We start from the raw sequence: 26226 nt of genomic DNA on the forward strand, positions 1-26226 counted from the left end.
CTGCCCTATCCTCCACCTATCATTTACAGTAAATCCCCTCAGGATGTGATTACGTAAGAATTAAACTGGTTTCCTGCAAGTGGCAAAGATTCGTCACCAGGATGACTGGACATGCTAGTGGCTGGTGTGGAACATTGAATTGTACCTGTTGAACCGTCTCTCGTTACGTGCTTCTCTTTTCTAAGCTGCTGATCTGCATGGAAGCAATCGCTCACGTACGCCGCGTGTGTTCCGATGTTGTATGTGAAGTCTGATCCGTGCAGAAACGCAGCCAACTGCTGTCAGGTCTCAGCATGCAGAATCGGGCCCAGCAAGACCTGTTGGTCTAATGAGCAATCTGTGTCTGGCTCAGCGTGTGTGTTTGTTCGTTCTCTTTTACTGTCTGGAAGTCATTAACCGAAATCCAAACGTTAAACTATCCCTGTCCCTGTCTGAATGTAATGTATTACTTGCTGGCCCATTTCCTGCTTTGGTCAAGCTATTTGCTGACCTTTTCCATGAGGCGCCTCATCAGTGATTCTTCTGCCAGTGACATCACTCCGAGATCACTGTGTCATTGTTGTTCTTCTTGGCTCTGTGTCAGGTTGTTAAGAAAACAACCACCCAGGTCCTTTTCTGCCTTTTTTACGTGCGTCTTCTGCTGTCTTCTCTGCAGCCACCCGTCCTCCAGGCGGCTGCCACGTGGATGAGTTCCAGTGTCGGATGGACGGCCTGTGCATTCCCATGCGCTGGCGCTGTGATGGCGACACAGACTGTATGGACCTGAGCGACGAGAACAACTGTGAGGGTGTCACGCACACATGTGACCCCGCAGTCAAGTTCAGCTGCAGAGATTCTGGTAAGGGTTCCCCTCCAACACCAGGGGAGGAGCAGTGATCCAACTTACAACAACAATATCACCTGAAGACGAGCTTTGTGAGTTTGACCTCTTTTGTGTTGCGTCGCCCTGGTCATGTTAGCTCGCTGCATAAGCAAGGCCTGGGTGTGCGACGGAGACAGCGACTGCGAGGACAATTCAGATGAGGACAACTGCGAGGCGTTGGTGTGCAAGTTGTCTCACCACATGTGTGCCACCAACGACTCCATCTGTCTGCCTGCGGAAAAGCTGTGCGATGGCACTGACGACTGTCCAGATGGCTCCGATGAGAAACTTTGTGGTAAAGGAATTCTTTATATTTAAATACCTTTCTGCACAGGAAGCACTGCAAAAACTGTACCAGTGCCAGAATCTTCTGTTTTGAAGGCTCTGTATTGATCTTAAAAATGCCACAAACACTATATACACCTGTTTAGTCTGATACAAAGTTTCCTCTCTCTTTACTGCAGACTTGTGTGCATTGGACAATGGCGGTTGTAGTCACAACTGCAGCATCATTCCTGGAGAGGGCTTCATGTGCTCCTGTCCCTTGGGCATGGAGCTGGGAGCTGACAACAAGACCTGCCAGATCCAGAGCTTCTGTGCCAGACACCTCAAGTGTAGCCAGAAGTGCGAGCAGGAGAAATCCAGCGTCAAGTGTTCCTGTTACAAGGGCTGGGAGCTTGAGGGTGACATGGAGAGCTGCAAAAGCACTGGTGAGAATACGTAGAGACTTTGTGGATGATTATAGCATTCAGGCAGCAGATCCAGGACCAGCAAATAGCTTCATAACTTAACCCCTGACTCTGTTGACTATTCTAACTAAAATGTTTGCCTTTAGATCCATTCAAGCCTTTCATCATCTTCTCCAACCGTAATGAGATCAGAAGGATTGAGCTGCACAAGGGGGAGTTCAGTGTGCTGGTACCAGGACTGAGAAACACTATTGCCCTGGACTTTCACCTCAACCAGAGCACCCTGTACTGGACTGATGTAGTGGAAGACAAGATCTACCGTGGGAAACTGTCTGACAATGGAGGTGAGGCAGCTTTCTGTAAGCTGAGGTCAAGCTAAGCGATACACGAAGTGGTGGAATGGTGCAGCCGCTGTTATTGTGATCTTTTGGTATGCATGTTCCTAGTACGTGCTTTGTTTCATCTATCGTAGCGAATCATGTTTGGGCTTTTCATGGAACTTGAGCAAATACAGCCACTGGACTTTATTCCAAAGCCAAATGTCTTTAGAAGGAGACTGTGGTCAGCACTGATGGTCTGTGACCCTGAATAAATCTCCCAGGTCATTGTCAGCATTTCCTGCTCCAACATCCCAGGCCTCCTTGCCAATCAAGGTTGTGTTCCCAGGACAACACTTGGGGGGCGTACGGAAGGCTTTGTCTCCTCGCATTTGTCTCAGTTTTCACTGTGCGTGACTGCAGCCAGGACACAGAGGTAGCAGGAGGCACAACACACAGTGGCTCCAGTTCCCAGCTCCACAACTTCTCCCTCAAAATTTTGTGACCAACTCATTAATCAGATCCTGCTGTGTGATAATGAAGCCATTCATGCACCTCCAAAGTTGTTGCAGTGCACTGGTCAGTGCCCAAATGTATAAAACGCACCTGTACCCACACATGCACACAGGAAGGTGACCATAACTCCAGCAGCGCTTTATGTCAGGAGTCAGAAAGGCCTGTACAGTTCCTTCACATTGGTACTGGAAGCACTTGTGAAGAACTGGTCTGATCACCCTCAGCCAGACATGATCACATATTTTGCTTTTGCACGAGAGCCAGTTGTTTCTGGGAAATCGTAAAAGCCAAGGGAAATCTGGGGTTCATTCATTGCGTAATAAAGGACCAAACTCCAGGCTTGTTTTAATTCCCACTGTTGCTGTGTCTTTTAGCTCTGACCAGTTTTGAAGTTGTGATCCAATATGGACTGGCTACTCCAGAGGGTCTGGCTGTGGACTGGATAGCAGGAAACATCTACTGGGTGGAGAGCAATCTGGACCAGATTGAAGTGGCCAAACTGGACGGGACCATGAGAACCACCCTGCTGGCTGGGGAGGTGGAACATCCCCGCGCCATCGCCCTCGACCCTCGTGATGGGTAGGAGACATTCAGTAGATCACGTGACGTATTCCCTTATGTCTGTGTTAATGCTGCCTCAATGTTTCCTCCTCCGTTGGCAGCATTCTATTTTGGACAGACTGGGATGCCAGTTTGCCCAGAATCGAGGCAGCATCAATGAGCGGTGAAGGCAGACACACCATCCATAGGGAGACCGGCAACGGCGGCTGGCCCAACGGACTCACAGTGGACTACATGGAAAGACGCATCGTCTGGATTGATGCCAGGTAGCTGATTTTACAGAGCTCCTATACTGCACTACTCCCTTATTACATTACATTATTGTCTTTCGTTGATCAGCCTATACAAAAACGAAAGGAACGATTTATTTAAGTTTTTATATTTCCAAGCTCACACACATTTTATTTCTACTTCTCCAGGTCGGATGCCATCTACTCTGCTATGTACGACGGCTCTGGGCTGATTGAAGTGCTGCGGGGTCATGAATACTTGTCCCACCCGTTTGCCGTCACCATGTACGGAGGCGAGGTCTACTGGACCGACTGGAGGACAAACACTCTGGCCAAAGCCAACAAATGGACCGGACACAACGTCACTGTGGTGCAGCGCACCAACACACAGCCCTTTGACTTACAGGTGTATCACCCATCCAGGCAGCCTGAGGGTAGGCAGCACTTCAGGAAGCACTTTACACATTAGCAGAGAGATACAAACACAGATATCAGTAAACATCGCTTGACTGTTTGACGTGTGCTTGTGCACAGTGGGAACTAAAACTCTCCTCCAGAGACACAAATGTGGAACTTGGTGACACACATGATTGACAGCGTATGACTAGATGTTTAGTAGACAGTTTTTGCAAGATGCAAAGGGTTGTGGGCACCAGACAGGCACTGGGGCCTGTAATTGGAGGCAGGAAAAGCTGACTGACAGCTGCAATAAATGCCCATGACAGCAAGCTGTGTTGACAGCATATACATGACAAACAGCATATTTTTCTCATTCTCACTTTCCACTGATTTACAGTTTTAGTGGATGTAAAGAAATAGCTAAATAATAATTTTATACTTACATTGGTTAATTAATTCAAACTCCCTTTTTGACTGTCTTTCTGGTATTCACTACATAGCTGAATCACCCTTTGTGTCATTTAGCTCCCAACCCATGCGCCACCGAGGACGGTAAAGGTCCATGCTCCCACCTCTGTCTCATCAACTTCAATCAGTCCTTCTCCTGCGCCTGTCCTCACCTGATGAAGTTACAGCCAGACAAGCGAACCTGCAAAGGTTGGAATAGAGACTGTTCGCCACAGACATGAAAGCACACCTTTAACCTTTTAACCTTAAACCCACTTTGTTTATTTATTTTCAGAGTCCCGCAAGTTCCTCCTTTATGCTCGTCAGATTGAGATTCGAGGCGTAGACATCGACAACCCTTATTACAACTACATCATCTCCTTCACTGTGCCGGACATAGACAATGTGACCGTGGTCGACTACGATGCTGTGGAGCATCGCATCTACTGGTCCGACGTCCGAACACAGACCATCAAGAGAGCGTTTATAAATGGCACAGGGGTGGAGACTGTTGTGTCTGCTGGTTAGTTGATTTAATCATGTAATCAATATATTTTCAGTAGGAAATTGTTCATGGCCAGGAAACTAACTGTTTCCTTTTTTGACACCCCTCACCCAGACCTTCCTAATGCCAATGGGTTGGCGGTAGACTGGGTGTCCAGAAACCTCTTCTGGACCAGCTATGATGCCAATAAGAAGCAGATCAATGTAGCAAGACTAGATGGATCTTTCAAGAATGCTGTCATCCAGGGTTTAGACAAGCCCCACTGCCTGGTGTTGCACCCTCTATTGGGGTAAGTAACTAATCTCATCCTGCTTCTTCCTTTTATGTGTTGTACTGTGATTAATCTGTTCTAGTCCAGACACCAACCTGCTTATATATCTTCTTAGGAAACTGTACTGGACTGATGGTGACAGCATAAGCATGGCCAACATGGATGGCACCAACCACACCACGCTTTTCACCGATCAAAAAGGACCAGTTGGTGAGAAGACATTTCAGAAATACTCAGTGTTTTACCTTTACAAGGTGTGTAAACATGATATGTGTGGTTCTCTCCACTCAGGCCTCTCTATTGACTATGAAAAAGAGCAACTGTACTGGATCAGCTCAAAAAACAGCACCATTAACCGGTGTCAGCTGGATGGGTCTAAGCTGGAGATCCTGGAAGGTGTAAAAGGCAAACTTACCAAGGCCACGGCACTGGCTATTATGGGTAAGATCGAGGAGATAAGACTGCTGCTAATGAATCTTCTGATTTGTGTTACACGCCAACTGCTTCTTATATTTTCACTAGATCAGTAGCTAGTCCTAACACACAAATGTATGAATCATATTCTATCACTGTAGGAGACAAGCTATGGTGGGCAGACCAGGGAACTGACCGGATAGGGACATGTGACAAGAAGGATGGAGGAAACTGGAAGGTTTTGCGAAACAACACCTCACCTGTGATGCATATGAGGATCTACGACGAGGATGTGCAGAAAGGTAAGATATGCCTAGAACTACAGCAAGAGGCAAAATGTTTATACAGTTAGGCACAATTGGCACTTTAAATAAAATGCACTTAGCTTTCCTACTGTGCCATATTTGCTATTATTGTTCCTCCAGTCCGTCATCCTCAGCTTCACTGATTTTCTTCTTTTCTTTTAGCAGGTATCAACCTGTGCAGTAACAACAACGGTGACTGCTCTCAGCTTTGTCTACCCACCTCACCAACAACCAGGGCCTGCATGTGTACCGCTGGGTACAGCCTCAAGAGAGGACAGCAGTCTTGTGAAGGTAAGACACTGCTTCTCAGCTGCAGTCACATATACTGTACAGTCTCCTCCATGCGCCTTCTCTGAGCAGGTATGGGCTCGTTCCTGCTTTACTCTGTTCATGAGGGAATCCGAGGAATTCCACTTGACCCAGCAGACAAATCTGACGCCTTGGTGCCAGTGTCTGGCACTTCTCTGGCAGTCGGCATCGACTTTCATGCTGGTGAGTGAGACTGAGGACATCTGGTATCAAATGGCGCCACCTGAGTGACATTTTAAAAAGAGGAGTCATTGTTCTAGTCATTTCCACAATGACAGTAAAGGTGATTTCCTTTTCAGAGAATGATACCATCTACTGGGTGGATATGGGCTTGAGCACCATCAGCAGGGCGAAGCGAGATCAGACCTGGAGAGAGGATGTGGTGACCAATGGCATTGGCAGGGTGGAAGGCATCACTGTTGACTGGATAGCAGGTCTGGTTAAGACTAATCGTAAATCCAGATCCATCAAGATTTTATTCTAAAAACCCAGGTTAGGATGGATATAGCTGATATCAGTGCCTCTACCTTTATAGAAAACATTTACTGGACCGACCAGGGCTTCGATGTGATTGAGGTGGCCAGACTTAATGGCTCCTTCCGCTACGTTGTCATTTCCCAGGGACTGGATAAACCTCGAGCCATCACCGTCCATCCGGTGAAAGGGTAAGACGTCCTTTCACCTGTTTACTCCTACAGCGGGATCTAAAACGTGTGTTTAAATGTCTGCTGTGTCCCTTTGGGCAGCTATCTGTTCTGGACTGAATGGGGTCAGTACCCCCGTATCGAACGTTCACGGTTGGACGGCTCCGAGAGGCTGGTCTTGGTGAACGTAAGCATCAGTTGGCCCAATGGAATTTCTATTGACTACGAGGTGTGTATCACAGCTGTCATCACAACACTTACACTTAGTACACAACACTACGTTTTTTGCATGAATTGGTCATAAAATTAACTGAGTTTCTAATGTATTCATCACATTAAGAACAATTTTAGTTTGGCCTGTTCACAGTTGTAGCTACAGAAGGATTATGATGGCTATATCACTTCCACCAACTGTAGTTTTAGAGAAACGGAGCATCGTGGGGTTTTGGTTACATAAATGCCCCCTGCCAAGTCATTTTTAAATTGTATCCGTTCCGAAGATGTGTCCTTCCCCCGAGAATCGCCAGTATTCTTTCTTCTCTACAGGAGGGTCTGCTGTATTGGTGTGATGCCAGAACAGACAAGATTGAACGCATCAACCTGGAGACCGGGGAGAACAGAGAGCTGGTGCTGGCCAACAATAACATGGACATGTTTGCTGTGTCTGTTTTTGAGGAATATATTTACTGGAGCGACAGGTCGGTGAAGTGGATACGTTTTTTGTGTCCTGTTTAAAATGCAAATGCCTTTTAATGCACGGCAGCTTTTAATTTTATGAGCAATTGCATTGCAGTTTAATGTTCGTTGATGTATTGTGTTTAGGACTCATGCCAATGGCTCCATTAAGAGAGGCAGCAAAGACAACGCTACAGATGCTGTGCAGCTCAGAACAGGCATTGGTGTACAACTGAAAGACATCAAAGTGTTTAACCGGGCCAGACAACAAGGTAGGAATAGACAATGTGCAGTCTCTTAATTACCTTTAACTCTAAACCTCGGCAGAACTACCTCATTTAGTCATTAACCCTCTTGGGAATTGATGTAATGGTGCTTAACCAGACTCGCTATTAAGCACGAACGTGTCCCCCTCCGCAGGCACCAACATCTGCAAAGACAACAATGGTGGCTGTGAACAGCTGTGTCTGTACCGCGGCAACAGCCAGCGCACCTGCGCCTGTGCACACGGCAGGCTGGCGGAGGACAGCCGCAGCTGCCGCGACTACGACGGCTACCTGCTGTACTCGGAGCGCACCATCCTGAAGAGCATCCACCTGTCCAACGAGACCAACCTGAACGCGCCCATAAAGCCGTTCGAGGACGCCAACCACATGAAAAACGTCATCGCCCTCAGCTTCGACTACCACGGCGGCGGGGGGAAGGGAGCCAACCGCATCTTCTTCAGCGACATCCACTTCGGCAACATCCAGCAGATCAGCGATAACGGCACAGACCGCAAGATAGTGGTGGACAGTAAGTACGCAGTCGTCAGTCACACTAAACGCTTCGAACCTCAGAAATGCCACAGAACTGCACTAACCATCACTCATCACTGCAGCCGCAGCTTTCTCCTCCCTGGGTCTGTAGACATATACTGAATTACGGCTTTGTTGCCTGGTGGGTCCCGTGTCTTTTAGCATCTCCATTAATAATTGAATGTCGTCCCTCGGCCCCTCGGCTCTGTAAACAGCCATCATCACACATTTTGACAACACAAGCACCCAGGAGGATCCACTGTGATGTACACACAGCTGCAGCTCCTTAACTAGAGGAGACCGACTGGTAGAAAACACACACAAACACACAGGCCGTGCTTCGCTCAGCACTGAAGAGGCCTTTAAGTCCTGCTCTTTTTAAATGATTCAAGGGAAAGTGGCAGAATTTCATCCAGAATAAAAAAAAACATTTGCATTTAAAAGCCATGGACTAAAACAATGCTAAAAAAACATTATTTTTTGTTACACAAAGCAATTGGTTTGTATGTTTACAAACTGTTACATTCAGATTAAGTGGGAATTATAAAATAGACAACAAATAAAAAATATAAGAGAAAATACACAACATCTAAAATATGTGACGCACATTCCATGGTTAGACTCAGTTTTGGCCTCTCTCTGAGCTTGTGTCCAGCTCAAAGGGCTGAACCATGTCCCTGCTCATCACATGGAGGCAACCAGTCACACAGCCTTTGCACCATGTCCAGCGTTCTCTTCCCACGTTCAACAAGTCTCGTCTAAACTTCCGTGACATCAGGCCGTACAATATCGGATTTACCACCGCTACCGAGGACGCCAGCAGTCTGGCCAGAATAGCGAAGGTGTTGTAGCCAGGTGAGCTCGTTATGGTTCTTCCAATGAAGGAGAACATGAGGGCGTAGGAGGGCAACCAGAGGAGGGTGAAGACCAGGACCAGTAGCGCCGACGTGTGAGTGACTTGGCTCTGGTAGCGTTCGAGCTGGGAGGCGTTTCCCGGCAGCAGCGCGTGGCGAAGAAAGCAGTAGATCTTAGTGTACATCAGCACAATGACACCCAGTGGTAAAGCGAAGCTGAACAGGAAGAGGGCCACGCCGTAGACCAGCTGGCTCAGGTCCGACAGGAAGGCGAAGCAGTACACGGCGCTGGACACCGTCAGCGTCCGGAAGGCGAACTGCGGCGCCGCCAGCGCCGCCGCGGCGACCCAGAGCAGCGCCACCGCCAGCTTCATGTGCCTGCACATCTTGGTGCGGTACGTCCAGGCGGGGTGCACCACGGTGAGGTAGCGCGTCACCGCCAAAGCCGCCAGCGTGAACACGGAGGCGGACGAGCAGGCCACGCCCATGAAGCTCACGGCTTTGCACATGAAGCTGCCGAACGGCCAGAGGCCCAGGGCGATGGCGGAGGTGTGGAAGGGCAGGCAGAGCAGCAGCAGCAGGTCGGCGGCGCTGAGAGCCAGCAGCAGAGTGTCCGTCAGCGGCGGCCGACTGGCTCTCCTCCTTCTGCCTGTAAGGATGCTGATGACCAGCGCCTGGCCCACGAGCCCGGTCAGCAGAATCAGCCCATCCAGCACGGGAACCATGGCTTTAAAGAAGGCCTCGTCTCGGGTTGTTTCACTGACATCGCTGCCGTTTCCCTGCTGCTCCTCTGTCTCCATGCGAGTCTGTGGAGAGAATAGGTTTATGGCCTATTAATGTGAAGCATTAGATCAGCATGTTTAAAGGGATGGGTTATGCATCCATTGGCTCCAGCTGATGTTTTAATTTGTATTAGTCTCAGGCATGTCCACATGGCATTAAGACCGCTACTCCCACAGTGATAGCAATTAGTTACCACTTAAGGATAAACTGGTCAGCTGACGCGTCAGTAAAGTATATTTCATTTAGTCGGAGCTGTCGCAGGAAAATAGAGGAGCAACAAAGAGCATCGTGCAGTTTATTTTGAGCATCTTGAGGCTGTAAACCGTAAACATACCACGCATCATTGTTTGCTTGTGTTTTCCGGGAAGTAAACACTGAATCTGCTACTTGCTCCTGCTCTATCTGACCAAATCCCTTTAAATATATGTTTTCTTGGCTTTGTAACTTGAAGAAAACAACAGGGCACCAAATAGGGCACTTTCCTTTTCTGGAAACGATAAAACAGTCACAAAACACACGCACAATACACTTAACAATAACATCTCTTACACTGAAAAAGGTCTGAGTGTGGCCTTACAGAGCAGTCCTCGGGCCTTGGCTGTTCCTTGGCTACATCACCATCTCCTGTGGTCCATGGAGGAGCAGTTTGAGTCAAAACCACAGAGGTGTCAGTGCAGCAGTTCTTCTGTGGCTGTATTGATTTTTTTTTTTTTTTTTTTTAGAAACAATTTGATCCCAGTAGCCGCTGACCGGTATTCCACTTAAAAACAGTCAATGCTACTTGATGTTAAGTGGTCATCACGTTGTCCAGATACACGCTCTTCAGAGACTGGCCACCGCTGGACTCAGCCACATGTGATCAAAATAAACAGCAACACAGCCTGCTTCCTCCTGAGAAGTCACTTGAGTAGCAGCATGTCGCCGGTGCCTCTGCGCCGAGTGGGACTGGTCTTTGCAGCAGGCGCTCTATTATTTGCACAGTAAATAGGGGCTGAGCTGAGGGAGGCGAGGGGAGGGGACACTGCATTTCATGAGACAACACAGACTTTCATTTCTTCTTCCCACTCCAATTTGTGATCATCGCTGATTGTGTGGCTTTGTTATTCGTCTCAGTCGGCCGTTGGAGGAATTGTTGACTTTCAGTAAAGGAACACACAGCTACGTGCAGACTTCGGGCTTTTATTGTTAGGTGCATGGTCATAAATGCTGTACGGCGTCCTTTTCCATGGTGCTATGCATTTATGGCTGATGGCTTCATCCCGGTTTGTGTCCCTGGAGTGACTCAAGCTGTTCCAGTGGACGTTTTCTTTCCAGGACAACGTGTATTTGTATGAGCACGCATGATACAGGCTCCAGCAGCAACAGGAGCGGTAGACAGTCAGATCTGTGTGGCAGCGTTTCTGTTTTAACGCTGGAAAATGAGGAAAGCCTCCAACACCTCTTTAACAACATCTCACAGACCTTTGGGACAATATGTTACTACTATGGCAGTGATTAATGATTTGTGTCAGGCTTGGGCAGGTGTCGGACCCACATGCACGGCGCAGAAACACAGATGTGATTAAGTGCAGGTTTATTCGGTGAATCAGAGTCAGGCAGTCCAGGTCAAACACAGTACGTTCCAGTAGGCAATATACAAAGGAGCAGGCAATCTCAGAATCAAGGTCCAGGCAGGGTTCGGTACACGAGCAGACTTGGCGACAGTACAGACAAGGATCAGGCAAAAACTCACGGTCAGATTATCAGGCACAGGTCTTTCACAGGTTGCGGGATCAACAGGGTTCAGGCAAGAATCAAAGGTCGAGGCGGTCACGGTCAAAACACGAATGGCTACAATAGAATGCTGGAAAGAGTACATGAACTAACAATCTGGCGACTGGTGTGGGTGAGAGGTGGAGGTTAAGTACAGGTGCTGATTACTAATTAGCAACAGGTGTGGATGATGAGAACCGGAGCGTGACAGGAAGTTAACAAAATAAAACAGGATGTGACACGTAACATGAATCATGACAGTACCCCCCCCCCTATGGCGTCTTCCACGGCGCCAACGAGCCCCTCCCCCCTCCGCCCAGGGCGGGTGGAGGGAGGAAACAGGAGGAGGGCTCGAATCACCCCCCCTCGCCCGGGCGATGAAGCAGGGTGGGAGGAGGGAGGACATCAGGAGGAGGGTCCAGCGCCGGAATCCTCCTCGTCCGCAGAGCCGTGGCTGTGTTGCCCCATCCCGTCCGGGGACGGGGCCTCAGGATGTGTTGCATGAAAGTCTCTGATAAGGGACTTGTCCAGTATGTCCCGGGCCGGCACCCAAGAGCGTTCGTCCGGCCCGTAGCCCTCCCAGTCGACCAGATACTGGAAGCCCCGCCCCCGACGTCTGCAGTCGCGGAGGTCCCGAACCGTGTAGACAGGCCCTCCGTCCACGATCCGAGGAGGAGGAGGCGGTTGATGTGGAGGAACCATGGGGCACGATCGATAGGGCTTGAGGCGGCTGATGTGGAATGTGGGGTGGATCTTCATTGTCCTGGGCAATGAGAGCCTCACAGAAACAGGATTAATAATTTGCGATATCGTATATGGACCAATGAATTTCGGAGTCAACTTACGGGTCTGGGCCTGCAACCTGAGGTCTCTGGTGGACAACCAGACCTGATCGCCCACCTTGTATTCTGGGCCCGGTATCCGCTTACGGTCGGCCGCCCGCTTGTACTGGTCCCGTGCCCGCAACATGGTGCGCCGTGCCTGCAACCATGTGCGACGGCAACGCTGGACCAGGGCGTGCGCCGACGGGACGCGGACCTCTTCCTCCGAAGCCGGAAATAATGGCGGCTGGAACCCATAGGCGCACTGAAACGGGGTCAGTCCGGTGGAGGCGCAGGGCAGCGTGTTGTGGGCGAACTCCACCCACACGAGTTTGCTGGCCCATGACCCCGGGTTTCTGGAGGCGAGGAGCCGCAATCCTACCTCCAACTGCTGATTGGCCCGTTCGGCCTGTCCATTGGACTCGGGGTGGTACCCTGACGATAAGCTAACTTCAGCCCCTAGGAGAGAACAGAACTCTCGCCAAAATCGCGAGACGAACTGGGGCCCTCGGTCCGACACAATGTCTGAGGGGAAGCCGTGGAGTTTAAAAACATGCTCGAGCATGGCTTGGGCCGTAGCCTTGGCTGACGGCAACTTGGGTCGGGATATAAAGTGGGCTAACCTGGAGAAGCGGTCTACCACCGTCATGACGACTGTCTTCCCCTGGGAGGGTGGTAGGCCGGTGACGAAATCCAGGGCTAGGTGTGACCAGGGGCGGTGCGGCACCGGCAGAGGACGCAGCAGACCGGCCGGTCGCTGATGCGACGCCTTGCCCATGGCACACGTGGGGCATGCGGCGACGTATTCCTGGACGTCCTTCTTCACCGTCGGCCACCAGAACCTCTCCCCCAGCCTAAACAGAGTGCCAGCCACCCCGGGGTGTCCACTTACTAGTGAGGCGTGAGCCCACTGGATGACCTCTCCCCTGAGGTCGGGTGGCACGAACAGCCGGTTGGGCGGGGCGCCGCGTGGGACCGGACGGTCGCGGTTGGCCTCCCGTACCCGACGCTCCACCGACCAGGTGACTGCCCCCACCAGACATCCCGGCGGTAGGATGGACTCAGGTTCTGCTGGTTCCTGCTGCGCGTCATGCAGACGAGACAGAACGTCAGGTTTCACATTCTTGGATCCAGGACGGTACGACAAGTGAAAATTGAAGCGACTGAAGAACAGTGCCCATCGGGCCTGGCGTGAGTTCAGCCGCTTCGCCGTTCTCAGGTACTCAAGGTTCTTATGATCTGTATATACTAGGAAAGGCTGGTCTGCCCCCTCCAGCCAGTGTCTCCACTCCTCTAGGGATACCTTTACCGCGAGCAGTTCTCGGTCCCCGATGTCGTAATTCCGCTCCGCGGGAGATAGCTTGCGGGACATGAAGGCACATGGGTGGATCCTACCGTCCGTGGGATCCCTCTGGGACAGCACGGCCCCGACTCCGGAGTTGGACGCGTCGACCTCCACCACGAACTGCCGCTGTGGGTCGGGCATCCGCAGCACGGGTGCCGTGACGAAACTGCGTTTCAAACGTTGAAACGCCTCCTCTGCCTCGCCTGTCCACTGAAAAGCAGTCTTACATGAGGTTAGTGCGTGCAATGGAGCGGCAATGCTGCTGAACCTCCTGATGAACTTTCTGTAAAAGTTGGCAAATCCTAGGAAGCGCTGCACCTCCTTCCTGCTCTGTGGGACCGGCCACTCCTGAACTGCCTGGGTCTTGGCTGGGTCCATTTCGATCTTGTCCCTGCTGACGATAAATCCTAAAAACGAGACCTGGTCTGCATGGAACTCACACTTTTCTGCCTTAACATATAATCGGTGTTCCAGTAATTTCCTGAGGACCTGGCGGACATGAGCAATGTGCTCCTCCTCGGAGCGGGAAAAGACCAGGATATCATCAAGGTATACAAAGACAAAGTCATTTATCATGGGGCCGAGTACCTCATTTACAAACGCCTGGAAGACCGCTGGCGCGTTGGTCAGACCAAAGGGCATGACGAGGTACTCATAGTGTCCATTCGGGGTATTGAAGGCCGTCTTCCATTCGTCCCCCTCTCGGATCCGAACCAGGTGGTAGGCGTTACGGAGGTCCAACTTGGTAAAGTGAGTAGCTCCTGCTAGCAACTCGAACGCGGAGGATAATAAGGGAAGAGGGTAGGAGTCTCTTACAGTGATGTCATTGAGGCCCCGGTAATCAATGCAGGGCCGCAGGGAACCGTCCTTCTTCCCCACAAAGAAGAAACCTGCGCCTGCAGGAGAGGATGAGGGACGAATGATACCCGAGGCCAGCGCGGAGTCCAGATATTCCTTCATGGCCCGGGTTTCCTTGGGAGAAAGCTGATACAACCTCCCCTTGGGAGGCGTGGTCCCTGGGCGCAGGTTGATCGCGCAGTCATGCTTTCGGTGGGGCGGAAGGGAGGTCGCACGGACCTTGCTAAACACAGCGCGAAGGTCGTGGTAGCAATCGGGGACTCCCGTCAGATCGGCCTGCTCGATCTCCTCACCGATTGTCGCCGTCGCCCCTGCAGGTGCCTGTTGGGAGACTGCGGGCTGAAAGCAAGTGTTCATACAGTCTGAATCCCATCGGCTCACCTCCCCCTTGCGCCAATCCAGTGTGGGGTTGTGTAGCCTCAACCACGTGTGGCCCAGTACCACCGGGTGGTAGCACGACTCCACGACCAAAAACGTGATTTTCTCGGTGTGCGTGTCAGAAAAAGTCATTATTACCGGTTCAGTTCGATGCGTGACTCTCCAGAGCCGTCGTCCGTCCAGCGCGGCCGTTTCCACGGGAGACGCCAAGGGAATGGCCGCGATGCCCAGTCGCTCCACCAGTCCGGCGTCCATCAGACTGGCATCAGCTCCGGAGTCAATGAGGACCGCCTGCTGGACGGATCGGGTACTGGAGACTAGTGTTACCGTAGGCAATGAGCGAGCGGAGGCGCTACCTAAAATTGTTCGGCTCACCGCTACCCTCCGTGCTAGCGATGAGCCATGTCTTTTAGTGGACAGCGCAGGGCAAGATGCCCGGCCTGACCGCAATACAAACACAGTCCATGGGAGCGTCGGCGTCGCTTCTCCTCCTCTGACAGCCGTGCGCGGCCGATCTGCATCGGTTCCTCTGGCTGCGGTCCCACTTCCGGGTTCCGAGGAACGGACTGACCGCCAGGCTCACGCTGCCCCCTCCTGGGGCTCGTGGTGCGAAGTCGACGGTTCTCCCGCAGGCTTTCCTCTCGGTGGTGCTCCCGTTCGTTGCTCCCCAGCCTGCGGTCAATTTGTATCGCCAGGGCGATCAGAGCGTCCAAACTGCTGGGCAAATCCCTCGCTGCCAAGCCGTCCTTGACTCGCCGAGAGAGTCCGCGGATAAATACATCACCCAGTGCGGTGGCGTCCCAGCCGGCTTCTGCGGCTAGCGTGCGGAACTCGATTGCGTACTTCGCCGTCGGTCTGCCGCCCTGTCGAATATTAACCAGCCGCTGAGCCGCTTCGCGTCCCGGGGTGACTTCCTGGAAGATCTGTTTCAATGCGGTGGCGAAGGCGGCGAAGGTGCACACGCAGGAAGAGCCGTTTTGCCACTCCGCTGTCGCCCATGCTTCCGCGTCCCCCGTCAGGTGCGAAATAGCGTATGCCACCCGAGCGCGCTCCGAGGGAAACGCGGGTGAATGCAGTTCAAAATGAATCTCACACTGTGTGAGAAATGCTCGACAGTCTCCTGACTCACCAGAGAACCGTAGCGGGGCGCCTAGCCTGGCGTCTGGAGCGACGGCCATGGAAACCGCTGCTGCCAGGGGCGCTGCCGCGGCAGTGGCGCTCGGGGTCGGTCTCGTCTCTCCCGTCGAGCTCTGGGTCAGGCGATTCATTGCCTCAGTTAATCCTGCCATCGCCGTCTCCTGTCGCAAAACATACTCGGCCAATCTCTGGAGAGCGGCGTTGGTTTTCTCCTCCTGCTCTGCTGCGCGCTGCTCCTGAGCCATGAGCTGAGCACGGAGGTTCTCTGCACCGGCGGAGTCCATTTCTGGCCAGATTGTTCTGTCAGGCTTGGGCAGGTGTCGGACCCACATGCACGGCGCAGAAACACAGATGTGATTAAGTGCAGGTTTATTCGGTGAATCAGAGTCAGGCAGTCCAGGTCAAACACAGTACGTTCCAGTAGGCAATATACAAAGGAGCAGGCAATCTCAGAATCAAGGTCCAGGCAGGGTTCGGTACACGAGCAGACTTGGCGACAGTACAGACAAGGTTCAGGCAAAAACTCACGGTCAGATTATCAGGCACAGGTCTTTCACAGGTTGCGGGATCAACAGGGTTCAGGCAAGAATCAAAGGTCGAGGCGGTCACGGTCAAATCACGAATGGCTACAATAGAATGCTGGAAAGAGTACATGAACTAACAATCTGGCGACTGGTGTGGGTGAGAGGTGGAGGTTAAGTACAGGTGCTGATTACTAATTAGCAACAGGTGTGGATGATGAGAACCGGAGCGTGACAGGAAGTTAACAAAATAAAACAGGATGTGACACGTAACATGAATCATGACAATTTGTTGAATTCTCACTAAAAGTCCTCATTATATCTTCCACTTTCCCCTGAGAGATTATATATGTCTTCATTAAGAGTAATTTTTTCTTCCTAAGCCTTTTTTTTATCCTAAAGCTTTGATTGTGTCCAAAATATCTTCCCCATGCCACCTTCTTCCTTGTCTGTTCCCCAGATGTTGGGTCCGTGGAGGGTCTGGCGTATCATCGTGGCTGGGACACACTCTACTGGACTAGTTACACAACCTCCACCATCACTCGTCACACTGTGAACCAGAACCGCTCTGTGGCCTATAATCGCAACACGGTGGTCACTATGTCTGGAGACGACCACCCCAGAGCCTTTGTCCTGGACGAGTGTCAGGAGTGAGTCATTAGTAGCGAACCTTGTTCTGTATCGAGGGTCCAGTTCTAATATTAGTTCTTTAAGTTCCACCAGCTTCTGTTCCACCTCTGTAAAGCTGTGTCTGCTCCCACTAGCCTCATGTTCTGGACCAACTGGAACGAGCAGGCCCCCAGCATCATGAGGGCCTCTCTGAATGGAGCCAATGTGCTGGTGATCATCGGCAGTGACATCAGAACCCCCAACGGCCTGGCAATAGATCACCGCGCTGAGAAGCTCTACTTCTCCGACGCCACCTTGGACAAGATCGAGCGCTGCGAATATGATGGCAGCAACCGCTACGTAAGGCGTCGCTTGTTATTTGATCCGGTTTTTGCTTTAAAGAAAAGCATGAAGAGAAGAAGTTGCATTTCAGCGTTGTGGGAACTCATGCCTGTAACGCTCTGCCTCAGGTCCTGCTGAAGAACGAGCCCGTCCATCCGTTTGGCCTGGCTGTGTATGGAGATTACATCTTCTGGACGGACTGGGTCAGGAGGGCGGTGCTCAGAGCCGACAAATACACAGGAGGAGAAATGAAGGTCCTGCGCGCTGACATCCCTCAGCAGCCCATGGGCATCATCGCTGTCGCTAATGACACCAACAGTTGTGAGTAGTTTTTACCGTGAAGATCATTCGTCCAACTGAGAAGTGAAGTAAACTCAACTCTTCACCCTCCTGTGTTACGCGTTTCTCAGGTGAGTTTTCCCCTTGTCGAACCAATAACGGCGGTTGCCAGGACCTGTGTCTGCCCACGTCTGATGGACGAGTCAACTGCAGTTGCCGTGGAGACAGAAAACTTCTGGAGGACAACACCTGCTCTTGTAAGAGAACCACAATTGAAGGTCTTTAGTCCAGCTCCACTCGAATGAGATAGGATAGGGTGTAATCCACATGTTTGTACCCCACCAGCTCTGAACATGTCATGTGGAGGTGTGGATAACTTCGAGTGTGGAAACGGCGACTGCATCAACTACAGCCTGACCTGTGATGGCATGGCCCACTGCAAGGACAAGTCAGATGAGAAGCAGTCTTACTGTGGTGAGTTTTTATGCGCTCATCGACCCAGTAATGGTTTATTACACAGTTGTTACCGGATGGTACAGTCCAAACCAGAACTCTGCTCTTCGGCTAATTCTAATCCCTGTTTTTCCTCTCAAGCGAATCGAATTTGCAAGAAAGGCTACAGGCACTGCATGAATGGCCGCTGCATTGAGCACAAGTTTTGGTGTGATGGCACAGATGACTGTGGAGACCATTCAGATGAACTGCCCTGTAATAGTAAGTACTGTATGCTGGATGCAACAGAAAATATAATATAATATACTATCACATGTATAATATCAGATTCATCCTCCTTGAAAATTCTAAACATTTGTATAATTAATTGTGCGTCCTGCAGTGACTCTGTGCAAAGTAGGAGAGTTCCAGTGCAAAGATGGGAAATGCATCTCTAACTACAGCCGCTGTGACCAGGTGGTCAACTGTGAGGATGCCAGTGATGAGATGAACTGTCGTAAGTGGACTTTGTGTGTTTCAACCATGTTTTCTTTGAGTGTCCTTTCCAGTAACACTTGCACGATTCTTTGTGTAATTCCTTATCCGTTATTCCCAGAACCTACCGACTGCTCCCGCTTTTTCCGCCTGGGTGTGAAAGGAGCCTCCTTCCAGAGCTGTGAGAAAACCACCCTCTGTTATCTCTCCTCCTGGGTGTGCGACGGCAACAATGACTGCGGAGACTTTTCTGACGAGAGAAACTGCCCAGGTTCCTGCTGTGTTTTTAACTTTTTTTTTAGAATCTTCCTGATTTCTTTCTTAAACGCTTCTATGTCGTGTTTCCCGTCGTCTTGCAGAGAAACGAAAGCTCAAATGTCCAGTCAACTTCTTCGCTTGTCCAAGTGGCCGCTGCATTCCAATGAGCTGGACCTGCGACAAGGAGAATGACTGTGAGAACGGTGCCGATGAGACGCACTGTGGTCAGTTTTTCTAAGAGTTTTTTATAAATCACATTAGGCAGATTGTTTTTCTTTAGACAGCTCATGGAAAAACGTTACTTGCGGTTCAGTATCAATTATTTCTGAGATCCTTCTGGCTTCGTCCGCAGACAAGTTTTGTACGTCCACCCAGTTTGAATGTGGGAACCACCGCTGCATTTCCAACCACTGGGTGTGTGACGGCTCTGACGACTGTGGTGACGGTTCTGATGAAGGCCAGAACTGCAGTAAGTGGCCCGCACTCACCAAAGTGACTCTAACAATCAGTGGTTGATGGTACATGTTGTGTCATCACATAACATTACCCCTAATGTTTGCAGAATTCAAGACCTGCAGTCCTGAGGCTTTCCAGTGTCCGGGCTCCCACATGTGTGTGCCTCAACGCTGGAAGTGCGACGGAGACAGGGACTGTCCTGATGGAGCTGACGAGAGCGTCAAAGCCGGCTGCAGTGAGTGGGATCCACACATGTAAAATCCCACGACACAGGTTCAGGACTGTTTATTAACTTGTTTCTCCTCTGGGTCCAGCGTACACCAACAACACTTGTGATGCCAACGAGTTCATGTGCCAGAACAGGCTGTGCATCCCCAAGCATTTTGTGTGCGATCATGACTTTGACTGCTCGGACGGCTCTGATGAATCTCCAGAATGTGGTGAGTGTGGATCTTAAAAGGGGGAAACCTGCCAACAGACCAGCGTGAGGGTGTGATTAGCGCTTGTTTTAGCTGCGCGGCCAACAGAGGTTGTCTCGTTCGGCCGTAGAATACCCGACGTGCGGTCCCGATGAGTTCCGATGCGCCAACGGCCGCTGCCTGAACCAGAAGAAATGGGAGTGTGACGGAGAGTTTGACTGTCGAGATCACTCTGATGAAGCTCCCAAGAACCCTCACTGCACAGACTTGGGTAGGCATCAAAATCACCCCTTTTAATTCCTGTCTCAAGCGAATGTGGTACATTTCATCAGATGAGAAATAGATGAGATGGACCGAGAAACGAGCTGCGTCCCGCTCCAAGGTGACTCTAACGTAAAATGCGACATGCTTATGATTTCAGAGCGGACCTGTAATGAATCAGCCTTCGTGTGTCATAATGGCAAGTGTCTGAATGAGACGCTGCTGTGCGACCGCAACGACGACTGCGGCGATGGCTCCGATGAGCTCAACTGCTTCATCAACGAGTGTCTCCACAGCAAGCTGAGCGGCTGCTCTCAGCTGTGCGATGACCTCAAGATCGGCTTCAAGGTAACTGCTCTATACTCTACGCTCCATAAACTTCCTGATGTGTCTTGTGGCAGTCGGTCACCTTTAAGGCACATGCTGCGCATGGTGTTACCGATGGAGGGAAGGATCTTAAGAGAGCGAGTTGTGCGCCCACTGCAGGCATGTGGTTATGTAAGACGAAGCCTGTTTTGGCACTGTTTCGTGAAAGCGGGGGGCGGTCTTCCAGCAGCTTGAACTCAGTGTGAACCCTCATGTCTGTGGTGTTGAGGCTGGAGTTTAAGCTTATTATAAGCAACAATGTTTGACTCTACATTTTAAGTGCATACTCACGCAGTGATTGTACATAAAGCGACTTCACCGACAGTTTCAGGGCGAGTCAGCAAACGAGAACCGTTGCTATTTGTGCAGCTTTGCTGGGAACCGTCTCACGTCTCCCTGTGTGTCTCCTGCTTTCAGTGCCGGTGTCACCCTGGATTCCAGCTGAAGCGAGATGGGAAGACGTGCGTGGACATAGATGAGTGCACCACCACCTACCCCTGCTCCCAGCGCTGCATCAACACACACGGGAGTTTCCACTGTCTCTGTGTGGATGGCTTTGAACTCAGCCCCAATGACCCCACCATCTGCAAGTCCACATCTGGTAAGCAGCCATGTGTTTTTTTTGCATTTTGCTGATAGCTCACAGGCTTTTCAGACTTAAAGCATGTTTTGTGTCTGGGACTTGAATGCAGAGGAGGAGCCTTACTTGATCTTTGCTAACCGGTACTACCTGAGGAAGATCAACCTGGATGGTTCAAACTACACTCTCATAAAACAGGTGGGAACAACACCACCCAGTGAATTCTCCTTGTTCTGAGCATCTGTGAACTTAAATAACTAAATACTGTGTTTCAGGGTCTGAATAATGCTGTGGCTCTAGACTTCCATTACGCAGAGCAGATGATCTACTGGACAGATGTGACCACTCAGGGCAGCATGATTCGACGCATGCGTATGAACGGCAGCAACATGGAGGTCAGCCGCGCTTCCACCTGCGTGCAGTCGCGTGAGCGTCTGACTTCATGTTTAACCCTGTGATTCGCTGCTCTGCCAGGTTTTACACAGGACCTCTTTGAGCAATCCAGATGGATTAGCAGTGGACTGGGTCGGTGGGAACTTGTACTGGTGTGACAAAGGCAGGGACACAATTGAGGTGTCGAAGCTGAACGGGGCCTACAGGACCATGCTGGTCAACAGCGGCCTGCGGGAGCCCCGCGCCGTGGCTGTGGACGTGCGCTATGGGTGAGAAAGAACGTCTATCAGCTGTTGGTAAACCGCTGATGAGCCCCACTGCAACAGTACTGCTCTGCTCCTCAGGTACCTGTACTGGTCAGACTGGGGTGACAACCCGCACATTGGGAGGATTGGGATGGATGGCACCAACAGAAGTGTCATCATAGAGGATAAGATCTCTTGGCCCAACGGACTCACGCTGGACTTCATCAACGACCGCATATACTGGGCTGATGCCAGAGAGGACTGCATCGAGTTTGCCAGTCTGGACGGCACCAGCAGACACATAGGTGCAGTGCGCGCTCACACACAGTGACACAGACTCACTACTGTACGTAAGACTGTTTGAGATGTGTCTACAGCGACACAAAGAGAGCTTTATTCGAATGTTCAAAGCCGTCTATCTTGTATTAGCTTCATCCCTCCTTTGATACATACAACACACAACGTCAGTGTGTTTGCGGCGCAAGTCTCCGCCTGTTTGAATTCAGATAAGGAATGTCCAAAGGGCGTGTTAATTTAATATTTTAGTTCACTGATGTGTTGTAAAACCGCTGCCGTTGTTTTATAATTGTTTGGAGCCAATCTTCAAAATCGATGCGTTAATTGCGGTCACTTAATGACAAGGTGCTTGTGCTTCGTACGTATTCTTCAGCGTGTGCATGTTGTTGGATAGCAAGGCTTTACAACTCACAATGGTTGCTGTCCCTAAAGTCCCGGCATCAGACACTGTGAGCAAACACATGGAACGACAGGTACATGGGAGCGGGGCACAGTGCAATTAGTGTAAAGTCAAATGAGCTGTAGCCCATTACATCACAGATACGCTGGAGCCAGCGTTGCTCCCATGTGTGTTTAGTAGCATGTGTGTGTGTGTGGCAGCAGCATCAGCAGGAATAAGAAATGACAGGTTGACAATACAAATTTGAGACTCATAGAAACGTGGTAAATCATCAGTGTGACTGAACAGCGACGTGACGCTCTCTTTGTGTTGCTTCACAGTTCTCGGCAATGACATCCCCCACATTTTTGCCATGACTCTGTTCGAGGAGTACATCTATTGGACCGACTGGGAGACGAAATCCATTAACAGAGCTCACAAGACTCTGGGCACCAACAAGACCACGCTGATCAGCACCCTGCACCGGCCCATGGACATCCACATTTACCACCCCTATCGTCAGCCTGAGGGTACGGCCAACAACAGAAATTCTATTTAACTTTGGATTCTATTTGAGCGTTTTGTGTTTCATCTAGTGATGCTCAGTTACAATTTGAGATATAATGCAAAGGCATCATTTGCTGATCTAATCTCAAACCAAGTATCATAAAACATCAGTCATACTGTTCAAACGCGGCTCTCAGGCCTTGAAACGTGTCCTTTCCGTCCGTCTGTCAGTGCTCAACCACCCGTGTCAGACAAACAACGGCGGCTGCAGCAACCTCTGCCTCCTGTCTCCTGGTGGGGGCTACAAATGTGCCTGTCCCACTAACTTCTACCTCGCCCACGACCAGCGCACCTGCATGTCCAACTGCACAGCCAGTCAGGTGGGGATCCTGTTCAGGCATCTTCAGTATGAACACATGATACGGGACTTTTCATATTCTCATGTGCGGCTGTGGCGTCTTTGATAAACTGCTCACTCCGGTTGATTGTCTGGGGACATCTGGCTCTTTGCCCAGTGCTACAGCACTTAGGCAGCAGGTCTCTGGTGCTTTGCCCTCTCAGCCGGTTTTTGATTAATCTGTTTTTCCCTGCTACAGTTTGTCTGCAAAAATGATAAGTGCATTCCCTTCTGGTGGAAGTGTGACACCGAGGACGACTGCGGGGACCGGTCGGACGAGCCAGCAGACTGTCGTAAGCATTGAGACGCGGGCATGGTGCAATCAGTTTTAAATCTAACCCCCGCAAAAAGAGGATTCTGCACTAATAAACACTGTGACATGAGTTGAGTGTCATTTCTGAACACCTACGCATTCATGTCCTTGACAGCTGAATTCAAATGCCGGCCAGGGCAGTTCCAGTGCGGCACCGGCATCTGCACCAACCCTGCCTACATCTGCGATGGAGACAACGACTGTCAGGACAACTCAGACGAGGCCAACTGCGGTACGTCCTTTTTTGTACCCGCCGTCCTCGCCACCGCCTGAACGGCACCGTCGCCGCTCGACTGTTGAGCCATTCGCATGGTTTTCCCTGCAGATATTCACGTTTGCCTGCCCAGCCAGTTCAAATGCTCCCACCCAAGCCGCTGCATCCCCGGCATCTTCCGCTGCAACGGCCAGGACAACTGTGGTGAAGGGGAGGACGAGAAGGACTGCCGTGAGTAGAGGCTTTGCCACATATAACGCAGCTGCAGAACACTTGGTGCCACTGAACGCTCAGTGCATCAAGTTTTGCTTCTCTCTTTGACGCCGCCACTCTTCCTATTTGGTTTCACAGCTGAAGTGACGTGTGCGTCCACCCAGTTCCAGTGCGCCATCACCAAACGCTGCATCCCTCGCGTGTGGGTGTGCGACCGTGACAACGACTGTGTGGATGGATCGGATGAGCCCACCAACTGCAGTATGCCTCCTCTCCTGTACCAGCGTGTAGTCATCCTGATTAGTGCTCTGTGTCACCACGACCAAAATGTCCCCGTCCGCAGCTCAGATGACTTGCGGTGTGGATGAGTTCCGGTGTAAAGACTCAGGACGCTGCATTCCTGCTCGCTGGAAGTGTGACGGCGAGGACGACTGCGGCGACGCCTCGGATGAACCAAAGGAGGAGTGTGGTACGAAAGTCCTGCAAAATAAAGTGTTGAAAGTGATGAATGAATGAAGTTGCACTGTTTGTGCTAAAGAAAGCCTTTTCTGTAAACAGCTGAGAGGACGTGTGAGCCGTACCAGTTTCGGTGCAAGAACAACCGCTGCGTTCCCGGCCGCTGGCAGTGCGACTACGACAACGACTGCGGGGACAACTCGGATGAAGACAACTGCAGTATGAGCCACATTAAGCTTGAGAACAAAGTCCCCATCGTCTGTTATCTCACCCTGTTACACATACGTGTGCTTCCTCAACGATAACATACTCACCTTAACCTTATAATACTATTGTGTTCGGCATTAACATCTGCTCACTGTCATTTCTGACGCATCTCACCTCATCTGATATTTGTTTAATTTCATACTGTCCTGTTGGCGTGAGCCAGAGGTAAGTGAGTCCATCCTAAAAGAGGCATGTGTGTCATATTCAGTGTCACCCCTCCATTCTCATGCTCTTGTCCCACTGTGACCCCCCCCCACCTACCTGTGAGAGCCTGCAAGCAGAGCAACTCAAATCTTGAGTTTTAAATTAGACTCTACAAAACACTATTTCTATTTGTATTAACACCATGTCAAAAATGAACAAAACACAATAATCTCTAGACTTACTGCATACTCTCACAACATCTTGTCTGTTGTGTACAGTCTGTTTATTCATTTAACACTTGTGTTTGTGCTTCGTTTACTTCATTTCTGTATTTCGGGGCAGCTTCAGTTCTGGGGGTGTCAGTAACATTATGAGTTAAATTAATGTGTTTTAAAGCAGCAAATCAAACGTGGCTAAAATGGGTGTGGATGAAAATGTATTATCCATTGCAAAACTAATGGCAATATGTGAGCAACACATGAACGTGACCCTTTCCTCTTCTTCTCTAGTGCCCCGGCAGTGTTCTGAGAGCGAGTTCGCCTGCACAAACGGCCGCTGCATTGCTGGGAGGTGGAAGTGTGATGGAGACCATGACTGCGCTGATGGATCTGATGAGGTTCCTACATGGTTCATGATGATTATTGGAAGCAAACCTTACAGGTATTGAGTCGAACTAAAAGCTGATCCTCTGTTTGCACAGAATGGCTGTGACCTGAAGTGTGACAATGACCAGTACCAGTGTAAGAACGGACACTGCATCCCCATCCGCTGGCGCTGCGATGCTGATCCTGACTGCATGGACGGCAGCGATGAGGAGAACTGTGGCAGTGCAGGTACGTACACGTTTGTCTCTTATTTAGATATGAGTTCTGTTTTTAATCCTGAAGTTGCCCCTGTAATAAAATGCCACTTTTCCTGCTTCTAGCTGGACGTTACTGCCCCCATGATGAGTTCCAGTGTAACAACACCTTGTGCAAACCCCACGCCTGGAAGTGTGATGGGGAGGATGACTGTGGGGACAACTCTGATGAGAGCCCTGAACAATGCAGTGAGTGCCCCCGCTGACTCCCGTACGTGCTGGGTCGTCGCTCTGATGCGATCCTCCTCTGATCCTCGTCCTCTTTCGTGTCCTCGCTTGGTCGCCAGGGAAGTTCCAGTGTCCTCCCACCAGGGCTTTCCGCTGCCAAAACGATCGCGTGTGCCTGCAGGTGTCGAAGAGGTGCGACGGTGTCGACAACTGCGGCGACAAGTCGGACGAACTGAACTGCGGTAGGTCGAGGGTCGTTGTGAGTGGGTGGGAACGTCAGCCCCGACTTTCTTTAAGTGCGATGTGGTTCTGCGTGTCCACAGAGGCCCCTCCAGCTGTTCCCACATGTGAGAAGGATGAGTTCCTGTGTGCCAACGGCAGATGCATCAGCTCCACTCTGCGCTGTAATTTCTTCAATGACTGTGAAGACTACGGCTCTGATGAGATGAACTGCAAGACAGGTGCCTTTATTGTTCATTTATTAGAT

General features: G+C 50.7%; 2 protein-coding genes across 5 annotated transcripts in view; one reads left to right on the forward strand and one right to left on the reverse strand.

Annotated features, from left to right (window-relative positions):
• The window catches only part of lrp1ab (low density lipoprotein receptor-related protein 1Ab), a 64387-nt gene that overhangs the window by 32129 nt on the left and 6032 nt on the right, over nucleotides 1-26226 (forward strand). For 2 of the 4 annotated variants that reach the window (XM_029157402.3, XM_029157404.3), the window contains exons 21-73: nucleotides 656-838; nucleotides 960-1157; nucleotides 1327-1572; nucleotides 1698-1895; nucleotides 2759-2963; nucleotides 3047-3211; nucleotides 3365-3609; nucleotides 4100-4231; nucleotides 4317-4544; nucleotides 4641-4815; nucleotides 4913-5007; nucleotides 5089-5238; nucleotides 5373-5513; nucleotides 5679-5807; nucleotides 5877-6008; nucleotides 6125-6259; nucleotides 6361-6490; nucleotides 6572-6698; nucleotides 7016-7167; nucleotides 7292-7416; nucleotides 7565-7939; nucleotides 16851-17040; nucleotides 17155-17359; nucleotides 17470-17662; nucleotides 17752-17877; nucleotides 17966-18094; nucleotides 18215-18334; nucleotides 18456-18569; nucleotides 18669-18818; nucleotides 18907-19029; nucleotides 19158-19274; nucleotides 19368-19496; nucleotides 19576-19701; nucleotides 19811-19951; nucleotides 20102-20289; nucleotides 20725-20908; nucleotides 21000-21085; nucleotides 21163-21282; nucleotides 21362-21549; nucleotides 21625-21830; nucleotides 22543-22731; nucleotides 22940-23088; nucleotides 23305-23398; nucleotides 23534-23650; nucleotides 23744-23863; nucleotides 23984-24106; nucleotides 24189-24314; nucleotides 24404-24520; nucleotides 25222-25328; nucleotides 25413-25545; nucleotides 25638-25760; nucleotides 25859-25981; nucleotides 26063-26200. In XM_029157402.3, coding sequence (XP_029013235.1) covers nucleotides 656-838; nucleotides 960-1157; nucleotides 1327-1572; nucleotides 1698-1895; nucleotides 2759-2963; nucleotides 3047-3211; nucleotides 3365-3609; nucleotides 4100-4231; nucleotides 4317-4544; nucleotides 4641-4815; nucleotides 4913-5007; nucleotides 5089-5238; nucleotides 5373-5513; nucleotides 5679-5807; nucleotides 5877-6008; nucleotides 6125-6259; nucleotides 6361-6490; nucleotides 6572-6698; nucleotides 7016-7167; nucleotides 7292-7416; nucleotides 7565-7939; nucleotides 16851-17040; nucleotides 17155-17359; nucleotides 17470-17662; nucleotides 17752-17877; nucleotides 17966-18094; nucleotides 18215-18334; nucleotides 18456-18569; nucleotides 18669-18818; nucleotides 18907-19029; nucleotides 19158-19274; nucleotides 19368-19496; nucleotides 19576-19701; nucleotides 19811-19951; nucleotides 20102-20289; nucleotides 20725-20908; nucleotides 21000-21085; nucleotides 21163-21282; nucleotides 21362-21549; nucleotides 21625-21830; nucleotides 22543-22731; nucleotides 22940-23088; nucleotides 23305-23398; nucleotides 23534-23650; nucleotides 23744-23863; nucleotides 23984-24106; nucleotides 24189-24314; nucleotides 24404-24520; nucleotides 25222-25328; nucleotides 25413-25545; nucleotides 25638-25760; nucleotides 25859-25981; nucleotides 26063-26200 — 8160 coding nt within the window. The remainder of the gene's footprint in view (nucleotides 1-655; nucleotides 839-959; nucleotides 1158-1326; nucleotides 1573-1697; nucleotides 1896-2758; nucleotides 2964-3046; nucleotides 3212-3364; nucleotides 3610-4099; nucleotides 4232-4316; nucleotides 4545-4640; nucleotides 4816-4912; nucleotides 5008-5088; nucleotides 5239-5372; nucleotides 5514-5678; nucleotides 5808-5876; nucleotides 6009-6124; nucleotides 6260-6360; nucleotides 6491-6571; nucleotides 6699-7015; nucleotides 7168-7291; nucleotides 7417-7564; nucleotides 7940-16850; nucleotides 17041-17154; nucleotides 17360-17469; nucleotides 17663-17751; nucleotides 17878-17965; nucleotides 18095-18214; nucleotides 18335-18455; nucleotides 18570-18668; nucleotides 18819-18906; nucleotides 19030-19157; nucleotides 19275-19367; nucleotides 19497-19575; nucleotides 19702-19810; nucleotides 19952-20101; nucleotides 20290-20724; nucleotides 20909-20999; nucleotides 21086-21162; nucleotides 21283-21361; nucleotides 21550-21624; nucleotides 21831-22542; nucleotides 22732-22939; nucleotides 23089-23304; nucleotides 23399-23533; nucleotides 23651-23743; nucleotides 23864-23983; nucleotides 24107-24188; nucleotides 24315-24403; nucleotides 24521-25221; nucleotides 25329-25412; nucleotides 25546-25637; nucleotides 25761-25858; nucleotides 25982-26062; nucleotides 26201-26226) is intronic. The other 2 variants (XM_029157403.3, XM_029157405.3) reach the window with 1 other exon arrangement.
• On the reverse strand, nucleotides 7950-9595 carry LOC114859345 (galanin receptor type 3-like). The gene has a single exon (XM_029157412.2). The coding sequence runs from the start codon at nucleotides 9593-9595 to the stop codon at nucleotides 8564-8566; it is 1032 nt and encodes a 343-aa protein (XP_029013245.1). The 3' UTR covers nucleotides 7950-8563.

This window comes from Betta splendens, chromosome 7, assembly GCF_900634795.4.
Source record: "Betta splendens chromosome 7, fBetSpl5.4, whole genome shotgun sequence".
In the NCBI taxonomy this organism is placed as follows: domain Eukaryota; kingdom Metazoa; phylum Chordata; class Actinopteri; order Anabantiformes; family Osphronemidae; genus Betta; species Betta splendens.